This window comes from Molossus molossus, unplaced genomic scaffold (genome assembly GCF_014108415.1).
Source record: "Molossus molossus isolate mMolMol1 unplaced genomic scaffold, mMolMol1.p scaffold_m16_p_2, whole genome shotgun sequence".
NCBI classification, from domain to species: Eukaryota; Metazoa; Chordata; class Mammalia; order Chiroptera; family Molossidae; genus Molossus; species Molossus molossus.
The window spans coordinates 126,611,959-126,622,265 of NW_023425355.1; the positions used below are offsets into that span (position 1 = coordinate 126,611,959).

The following is a 10,307-nucleotide window of genomic DNA, read 5'->3' on the forward strand; positions in this document are numbered from 1 at the left end:
TGTATTATTTTTTATGTTGAGGCTCCCATAGCATTTATAAGAAACAGCAAAACTAAAGCTTGGTTTAAGTCAACTACCATTTCTTCTTGATCCAATGAGTTACTTTAAGGACCCTTTATTTTGGCAATTGTTAGTTAAATCAGCCTGTCTGACACTCATATTTTGACACTCATATATTAACTTGGAAACAATCACTATTTCTTGCTGTAACTCTTGACTAGGCCAATAATGCTTTGAATTAATGGACCAGATTGCAAATGTGGAAGGATCTACTTGATGTATCTGACTGGGCAATTTTCCATGTGTTATATTGGCTCATTTGAGATTCTTTGAAGAATATAATGATTGACAGAAAAGGTTCTCTAAAGCAGCATTTATTTTGGAGATACATTACCTTTCACTGGTGAACTTGGCAGTTCAACCTAATGTAAACTGATGGGAATTAACAATCACACAGCAAGCTGAAATTGTCCACACTGAGAGGGGGTATTTGTCCAATCAAATGTAGTTAATAATCTCTTGATAAATTACAAAGTTGGAACTAAATTTTATGCAATCCGAGATGGAAGAAAATTAAATGCACTCAGAACATTGTTATCTCTTAGATAAAGTTATAGCAGTGCACATTTATCCATTTTACTCTGAACCTCTGCACCCAACAATGGGAGGGGATTTTTGAATGAGGTCCATTTCTATTCAGCAATAAAAGTAACAAATGAATAGTAGCATAGTGTTGTTAAATCCAGGGTCTACCTGCCTGGGTTCAAATTTCTCTTCCACTACTTAGTAGCTTATTGAATTTGGGCAAGTCTCCATCCCTCTCTGAGCCTTTGTTTCCTCATCTGTATAATGGGAATAGAAATATAAGTGATCACATAAGATACTTGGGAGAGTCTCCGGACCCAGTGTCTTGGGCAGCGGCTCAACCGCCACCCTGCTGCACTCTCAGCCAAGGCCCGCCTCCTGGAGTTTCCCCAGCCTACCCTTCCCAGACTGCTGGGTCTCCTGGATCCCCCTTCTTCTCCGCCCCACTGTCCTAATTCTCTCTCCCTCCTTCCCTCAGAGGATGTCCTCTTTCCAGCTCAACCTCAGTCGCCTCAAGGAGCCACTGGGCTTCATCAAAGTCCTTGAGTGACTTGCTTGTATCTTTGCTTTTGCCACCTGTGGAGCTTTTAAAGGCAAAACAAAAATTCTAGTGAGTTGTCCTACTGCTAAAGTTCCTGACAATAAAACAATTACAGCTACTTTTGGTTATCCATTCAGGTTGAATGAAACATCATTTCAGGCACTTCCAGTAAATGTGTGTGATTTAAATGGGAAAAGTCTTGTCCTTGTTGGAATTACTCTTCTGTGCAACTCTATGTTGTTTGCAGTCTTTTTTCCTGTTTTGCATTGCTGCTCTTTTGTTCTATGTTGGTTACACAGATCTATATGTGATAGTTGAAAACTTCCTATGGCTGACTTTGTTGTTACTCTTGTTGCCACTTTCTTGTGGCTGGTGAGCAACTCAGCTTGGGATAAATCTCTTCCAGACATTAAAATAGCTACCAGGCCTGAAAGGTGTGGCTCAGTGGTTGAGCGTGGACCCAGTCAGGGCACATGCCCAGGTTGTGGGCCTGATCCCCAGTGGGGGGCATGCAGGAGGTAGCCAATCCATGTTCTCATCGATGTTTGTATCTCTCACTTCCTCTCTGTCTAAAAATCAATAAAGAAAAACAATTTTAAATAGCTACTGGTTCCAATATTGTACAGGAACTTGCACCCTGTCATTCTCAAGGAGCGATGTGTTATTTTGGCTCTGTGACTAGTATAGGATTCCTAAATGTATCTGTGATCTTCAACTTTCTGAATATGATATTTTGGGGAGGAAATGCATGGTTTGTGTACAAGGAGACCAACTTACACAGTCCATCAAATACTTCTGCTGCCCATACCCAAGGAGGTATTCCATTTTTACTGGAATATAATTAAACAAAGAAGTATACTGTATGAAATATATGCATATACTATCACTTGTTGCCAACATCTTGAGAAGCATTATTTGTTTCCAATAAATATAATGGCTTTTTCAATAAATTGGTGGGTTTAAAATTTTGCTGCTTTTTAAACATAAAGCCAGTACCTTTCCTAGAAATTTAATATGTAAATGTATCATCACATGTAAATTTGAAAATTCAGGGACCTATTATGAGATAATACACATTAAAATGAACATTAATTTCTTCACTAAGTCTTTTGCCTTCCAAAGTGTTTACACCTTAAGCCTTAACATATATCTTTATTCAGAAAAGAGTTATAGTGTCAAAATCTCTATTTGGAATATATGCTACTGTCAGTTTGTACAGTTCATAAACCTAAGACCTACCTTTGTTTAAGAAACCCTTGATTACATACGTCATATTTGGAAAAAAACATATTTAGTTAACAATTTATATTTGGACATTGTTTATATGTGATGAAAATTTTTAATTGCAAAGACTGGGTTTATGTTTTATTTCTGTTTTTCTAAATGAACTGCAGTATTTAATAGGTGTGCTAAAATGTTTTGGGAGTAGGCGTTGAAAATTTCTAATAGATGTGTGTCAATTTAGTAATTCTGTCACATGAAATGTCAGCTTCCATTATGCTGGTTTAACAGACTTGCTATATAAGTAGAAATAAAATGGCTCAACTAGATATTTTGATATGTACGAGCATTACTCTTAGTGATATTTATTTGCTGTCCTTTGTTGCTCATGCTGCCTAAGTGCAGATGGAGACCTGTTCTCCTTGCAAGTAGAATAAAATAATACACCTTTTTTGCAGACCCTATTCATAGAGTTAAAACAATTAAGATTGCCTTTTACTTTGAAATGTTTAATACTCAGATTCAATGAAGTTGTTACTTTGAATTTAGCATTGATATAGTGCAAATAAATGCAATTTGGATTTCATGTTTCTTAATGTTCATTCTGATTTCACAAATAGATGATAAAAGAATCATGCATCATAAACAAGGAGTCTGTGATTTTTTAAAATTTGATTGCTATTGAGGTTAGTGATCCTTCTCTGTATTTAATGGCCACTTAGATTTCTCCTGTTCTGTATTGTCTATTTATATTCATGGTTTGTGCTTTTTGTGTCTTTAGGTATATTCCGAATTCAGGGTTTATTCACATTTTGCTTCCTAATCTTTTTGTTGTACAGGGCCAGATTTCCTATTCTTACCACTTGTTTATTTGTGAAGCACGTCTTGCTATTGCCTTATTTTATTGATTTTATTCATGACAAGAATTGTCAGTATGAGAATATATCTTTTATGCAACCAACTTAATATATAAGTTAAAAGAAACAATGCAGACATGGAGGTGGGGTACAGGCTGACAAGCCTCAGAGGAGGGGGGCGTTTGTGGGGAAAGAGATAAACCACAGAACTTACATGCACGTATGCATGACCAATGAACATAGACAACAAAGCTGGGGATGTGTTGGGGGGGAAGGGGAGGAGGATGTCAATGGGGAAAAAATGAGAAATATCTGTAACAAAAACAAATTAATAAATAAAAAATTTTAAAGAAAAGAATAAAGGCATTTGGAAGTTTTTAATAAGATAGTACATGCAAAGTGTTTAGCATACTGCCTGGCACTTAGAAACACTATTAATGTTCACAATTATTAGTAGTAACTATTATTTCACTCATAGACTTAAACTTGGACATAGTAGGAATATACCACTACCATGCGGATAACTGTGGACCACAGATATGTTGGAAACGGTTTCTAAAGGCATTTGAGATCAGGTAAATAGAATAAGGTCAACAATAGAGTTAAAAAGATCAAAAGGCTAATCCTGAACATAATCTATCTTCTTACAGATACTGACAAAAATATTGAAACTACCTAACTAACTACTTAACTAACTATACTTATCTGCCTTTTAAGGTCAAAGGTAACATTCCCTTGTTAATTTCAAATTAACTATGCTCTTCATTACATCTCTGCTGGGCAATCAGATAGCAGCTTAAGTTGTTCCTTTTATTTCTGTTTAACAAATGACTGCCACATTTAGTGGCTTAAAACTACCATTTAATTTGCTGACTGTTTTGTGGGTAAGGAATTCAGGAAGGGCTTGACTGATAGATTTTCTGATCCACATGGTTGTATCTGGGAGGGTTTGAAACAGGAAGGGTTGTCATTCACAAACTTAAAGTCTTGGGTCTCCTTGTCTTTCACTCTTTCCACATGGATCTTGTTCTCCAAGGCCTTTCACTGTAGCTTGTACTTCTTGAAGACATAGTACTTTCAGGGTAATTGAACTCCTTATATGGCAGCTGACTTGTACCAGGTGAAGTTCTAAGAAACAAGAAATGGCATTCCCAGTCTTTTAATTAATTAATTAATTTGTAAAAATTTTTATTTACTTTTGTTACAGATGTTTCTCCTCCCCCTCCCTGCCCTCCCTCTCCCCAGCTTTGTTGTCCGTTTCCATTGGTCATGCATACATGCATATAAGTTCTGTGGTTTATCTCCCCTCCACCCACTCTTTTGGGGCCCCTCTACCCACTCTTTTGGGGATTGTCAGTCTGTACCCTACTTCCACATCTCTGGGACTACCCATTCCCAGTCTTTTTATTTATTTTGTAATATTTCATTTATTTATTTTTTTATTTTATACTTACCCAAGGACATTTTTCCATTTTTTGTTCAGGAAGAGTGGGGGGTGGGGGAGAGAGAGAGAGAGAGAGAGAGAGAGAGAGAGAGAGAAGCATCAATGTGAAAGGGACACATCGAGTGACTGCCACCCACACAACCCAACCAAGGCCAGGGCAAACTGCAACCGAAGTACATGCCCTCAGCTGGAACTGAACCCCGATCTCTCTGGACGCAGGCCAATGTTCTAACCGCTGAGCCAAACCGGCCAGGGCCCATTCCTAGTCTTTTTAATTCCATAGTTTGCCTTTCATTTTATTGATTGTTTCCTTTGTGGTACAGAATTTTTTGTTTTGTTTTGTTTTATGTAGTCCCACTTATTTATTTTTGATTTTGTTGGCTGTTCTTGTGGTATCATATAAAAAAATCATTGCCAAGGCCAATGTCAAGGAGCTTTTTGCCTTTATTTTCTTCTAGGAGTTTATGCTTTAGGGTCTTATATCTAAGTTTTTAATTCATTTTCAGTCAGTTTTTGTAAATAGTGTAAGACAGGGGTTCAATTTCATTCTTTTGCATATGGATATCCAGTTTCTAATCTTTCTTTCCCTCTTCCTTCCTCTCTCTCTAAAAACCAATAAAGGGAAAAAAATTATTTAAAAAAAGAAAGAAAGAAAAGGCTTCTCTTGTGGTGATTTATGAGTGTGACTTTTGTTGCATAGATTATAAATTGGTTTACAAAAAATGTACAATGTTTTAAAAGAAATATATCATTTGGGCCTGAAAGGGATGGAGAAAGTGCTAAATGAAAGAGACATTTGATCTCCAAATATCTATAGGTAGAAACCAAGCTGAAAAAAACTACTAAGCTGCAAATGCAAAGTACTTTTATTTTATAGAAAAGAAAGTATGACTCAGAATATGGAACCAAAAACTCAAGGGACAGAGCCAAGAACTCAAGAGACAGAGCCAGGCCATAGGACTGAGCCCTAATCAAGGAACTAGCAACATGTGCCTGCCTGGATTTCAGAATTACTATGGACCTGTGACTCCTGTGTGCCTCTAATTTCCCCCATTTTAAAACTGAAAGGTATATAGTGACTATCCTATTTTTGTTCAACCATAGCATAGTGGGTGTGTAGTGGGGGCAGATAAATTGTTTTTAGTTTACTAAAACTGAGAGAAACAGTACTAGAGGATCTGATATTGAGGAAACACATCTGAAGAGCCCCATTCACATCTGGACCTTATCTAGGTAATGAGATTCCATACCTTGAGCCTAGCTCTGATACTATAATGGGACATCTTTTGGCAAGATATAAATGTATATTGCACATGGGAGAGATGTAGAATGGTATGGCCAGAGGGTTCACTGCAGCAGATGAAACTTTCCATATATATAGCTACACCTATGTATACACTCTTCCCATATGCCTTTTCTTACAATGTGACTTACATTGTTCCCACAAAGAGATGGAAAAGTAAATATACTTTCCCCATGAGTCTCACCAGGGTCTGGTAACTGCTCCAACCAATAGAATATGGTAAAAGTAGTACTGTGTCACTTCCAGGGCTGGGCCAGGAAATATTACCACATATCATAGTTTTCTCGTACTCTAGGGATGTTTGTCCTTGGAACATAGCTTCCATGCTGTGAGAAGCCCAAACTAGCCCATGTGGAGAAACCACATGGGGAGCCCAAATGAAGAAGAATGGAGGCTCCCAACACTCAGCATCAAATACCTTTGAGTGAGTGAGCCTTCAAATGATAACAACTTTCAAATTTTGGGTCTTTCTTCTCCCACTGCACAACAAAAATAAACTCTCCCTCATGTTCTCTATTCAAATTCCTGACCCATAAATTCTTGATTATGATGAATGGTTGCCCTATCCCACCATGCCCCGGGGTGATTATTACCTAATCATACTAACTGGAATATAGTTTTTAACAGTTTATTTCTTTGGGGCATCTGGAGTTAAGACTACAGGAAATAAAGGTTGACTGTAGTTTTTGTTGTAATAAAGATTCTTATTAAGAATCTAAATTCTAATAATCTCTACTCATTACTCAAATATTTACAATATATAGGGAAGCTGAATTTATTTCAACTCAATTACTATTTTGTGATATTCTTGAGAGAATAAAGCATGCAAGTAATTAAAAATTTGGTTAAAATAACCTTGTCTTCTGGATAATGCAATAATGGAGTAAATAAAGATATTATTTTTATAAAGAGAGAGCTAAGCAGAATAGGTGACAATGTCAGAATATGAAAGCAAGATTTAGCATAGTGAAGCCTTCTTTCAATAATTTAGTGATGATTATAGAGATGAAAGAAAATGTACAAGAAGCTTTTTTGTTTGTTTCTTTCTCTACAGAGGACAGGCCATGAGGGAATGTGGTGGAAACTGGAGCAGCAGGAATTTAGGTCATAAATTAGAAAGCATTTCCTGACTATTAGAGTTGTGAAATACTGAATATGTTACTAAGATACATTGTGGCATCTAAAGAAACATTTATATAACTTTCTATTTAAATTAAAAAATACTCATAATGGTATGTATTTGAAATTTTGTCAAGTATATTGCATATATAAAGAACTTATTCACAAAAATAATTTTAGGTGAGGGTGTTGGTTGCTAATTAGTTTTTTGCAGCAATCATCTGTGCCCACATATCCTTGTCCATTATAGAAATCTTCAATCTTTAATTCATTTCCCTATGCCTGCTGTAGTAGAAAGCACAATATGTACAGAGTCAGAAGTTGTAGATTGTCTCTCTGTCTTTGTCATTATTGAGTTCTGTGACCTTGGTTAAATTATTTAGCTTCTCACAATTTTGGTTTCTCTATACATAAAACATGAATAATACCTACCCTCTTGCCTCACAGGGTTGCTGTACAAATCAAAGGAAATAATGAATGATCCATGCCTGACACAGTATACATAAAGGAAGAACTGCTTACGGACTAGAATGGATGTGGCCTGAAAACTTAACCATATTAATTATTAATTTATGATTTTTAAGACACTGTAGACATCTTCTTATACAAGCTCGCACCCAGTTTATGAATCCCTCAGTCAAATTTATATTCTGAAATAAGCACATATTTTTGACTCAGAAATATAGACCTGACACTTATTATCAGTGTGATTTGGGGCAAGTCAAACAGTTTGTCATCTGAAAAATGGGAAAGAGAAAGATGATACATGACTTACAGGGTTAACGAGAGGTTTTAAGTAATATAACACATCTCAAATGCCTTCCCAGCTGTACAGTGAGTTTTATTTATAATTTCCTGATAATTAAAAGATGGGGAGCATGGTGCTCATTAAAGCAGTCTGCTCCACTCATGAACAGATGTCATTGTTGAGAGGGTACTCAAATCATAACAGAGTTTATTTTCCTAAAAATTCCAAGCACTGGTCTTTCTTCTGCCTCCTGGAGTAACACTGACTAAAAATACTACTTCCTCCACAATATTGTACTTCAAAATATTTGGAGACAGTTATTATCTCTCTTTAGGCTTTCCTCTCAAGACAAAAATATCCAGTTTCCTCAAAGTTCTTTATATAAAAGGATTTGTCTAGATTTTCTCTGGATGTTCTCCAGGATTCCCTCTGAAATATGGTGCTTAGAATGGGGCACAATTCTCCAGATGTGCTAATGCCAGCATATATCACCTCCTTTGAACTGGACTCTAACAACTTGTGGTTATGTTTAGATTTATTTATGGCATTACAGCAATATTATAGTACCATCAGTGATTACTTACTACATGCAATGCATGCTACTCATCTATTCTTCTAAAAATCCTGTGAAGCAGGAATTGTTTCCCCCATTGTTATAGACATAGTTTAGAGACTTCATCCATCACTTACACAAGTTCACAAGTTCACAAAGGCAGCAGTGTGTGGAAAAGCAGGTATTTACATATAGTCCTGCCTAAGGCTCTTCCATACTAGCTTACACTTAACTTGATTCTATATCACTCCTTTTCCCAAATATGAAGATGAGTTATTTCCTATGTACAGTTAAAATTTTGTCATCTTGACTTGTTATCATTTTGCAAACACTAACAAGATATTTGAAATATTCTATTTTTAAATATATTGGAGTTTAATAATCTGCAAACCAATATTCATCAGGACTAGTGATAAAACAGAGTTGACTGGACAGACTACCACAGATCCCTCTCTCTGGTGATCAGTTCAGGAATCAGTACTCTTTGGGTGTGGTTGTTCAACTGCTATACATCCAGCTTACATTTCTCCACCTTACCTATAACAGTAGCATGAGAAATCTTATCAAATATCAAACTAGAGTTAGGTAAGCAATTACCATCATGTACTCCTTATTTCCAGGCTAATGGACCATGTTGATTTATGGTTAATGATATGAAGGTTTTTTAAGTGAAAAAATATATATTAAAATTGTCACTGTTGTTAAAAAATCACAGAGGAATGCTTATAAAACATTGATATCCAGATATAAAATTCATTTTATGATAAAAATTTTGATTTAATTGTTACAAACTATAATCCAAATTCAGTGAAAATCCTGTTATTATGATTTTTACCATGTTTAGAAATTATAGGTGTGGGAGGCAATAACAATTTTCACTTTGTAACATTCTCATAATGATACTAAAAATATTTTTAAAAGTTAACAGCATTATAAAGGTGTGAAAATTTATGCAATTATGACAAAATATGCTATAACATGATTAAATATTCTCCTGATTAAAATATTGCATAGGTTTTAATTAAATATAGTAGATCTTTTACCTTTCAAGATTTGGATTTATTCTGTCTGACCTATTCTCTGCATCCCCTGGTCATTCATTCATTCATTCATTCTTCCATCTAGCAAATAAATTATATTTGCTAATAGTGTGCTTGCACTTGGGAAGTCTCATAATATATTAGACCCCATTCCTGTCTCTTTTAAGTGGCAGGGATATTTTATAATACAGCAAGGAAGAGAAGAAGTGTATAAATTATTTTAAATAGATTATGATAAATGCTACAGAAACAATTCAGACTGAAGAGAGAAAGATCATTTTTGGCCGAGATAATCAGCAATATTTTATGGAACAGGTAGAATATAAACTGGTTCTGGAAACATAGTCATATTTCATATTAGCAGATGTGATGGATGGGGTTTAAGAATGAGGATACAGTATCCCCATTTTAGTCCGTTTTTATTTTGACAATGTTTATTTAAGTCCTAAATGTGGCAGAGCAGAAATGTGGTCTTTTTCCTGGTTAAGAATAGAATGATATGTTGCCATCAACAAGTCCTCAAACAATAGAGCTGGCAAGGATGTGGAGAAAAGGGGACTCTAGTACACTGCTGGTGGGAATGCAGACTGGTGCAGTCACTATGGAAAACAATATGGTGTTACCTCAAAAAATTAAAAATTGAACTTCCATTTGACCCAGTGATCCCACTTCTAGGAATATACCCTAAGAAGCCTGAAACACCAATCAGAAAGAATATATGTACCCCCATGTTCATAGCAGCACTATTTACAATAGCTAAGATCTGGAAACAGCCCAAGTGTCTATCAGTAGATGAATGGATAAAAATGCAGTGGTACATATACACAATGGAGTACTATGCAGCTGTAAGAAAGAAAGATCTCTTACTCTTTGAGACAACATGGAGGGACCTGGAG

At 35.8% G+C, this 10,307-nt stretch overlaps 1 protein-coding gene across 1 annotated transcript; it reads left to right on the top strand.

The window, feature by feature from the left end:
- Positions 1-1,066: 1,066 nt before the first annotated feature.
- LOC118635506 (synaptophysin-like protein 1) lies at positions 1,067-1,971 on the top strand. Its single transcript, XM_036270162.1, has 3 exons — positions 1,067-1,134; positions 1,456-1,562; positions 1,730-1,971. Exons 1-3 carry the CDS (start codon positions 1,067-1,069, stop codon positions 1,969-1,971), a joined length of 417 nt encoding a protein of 138 aa, XP_036126055.1.
- The last annotated feature ends 8,336 nt before the right edge of the window (positions 1,972-10,307 follow it).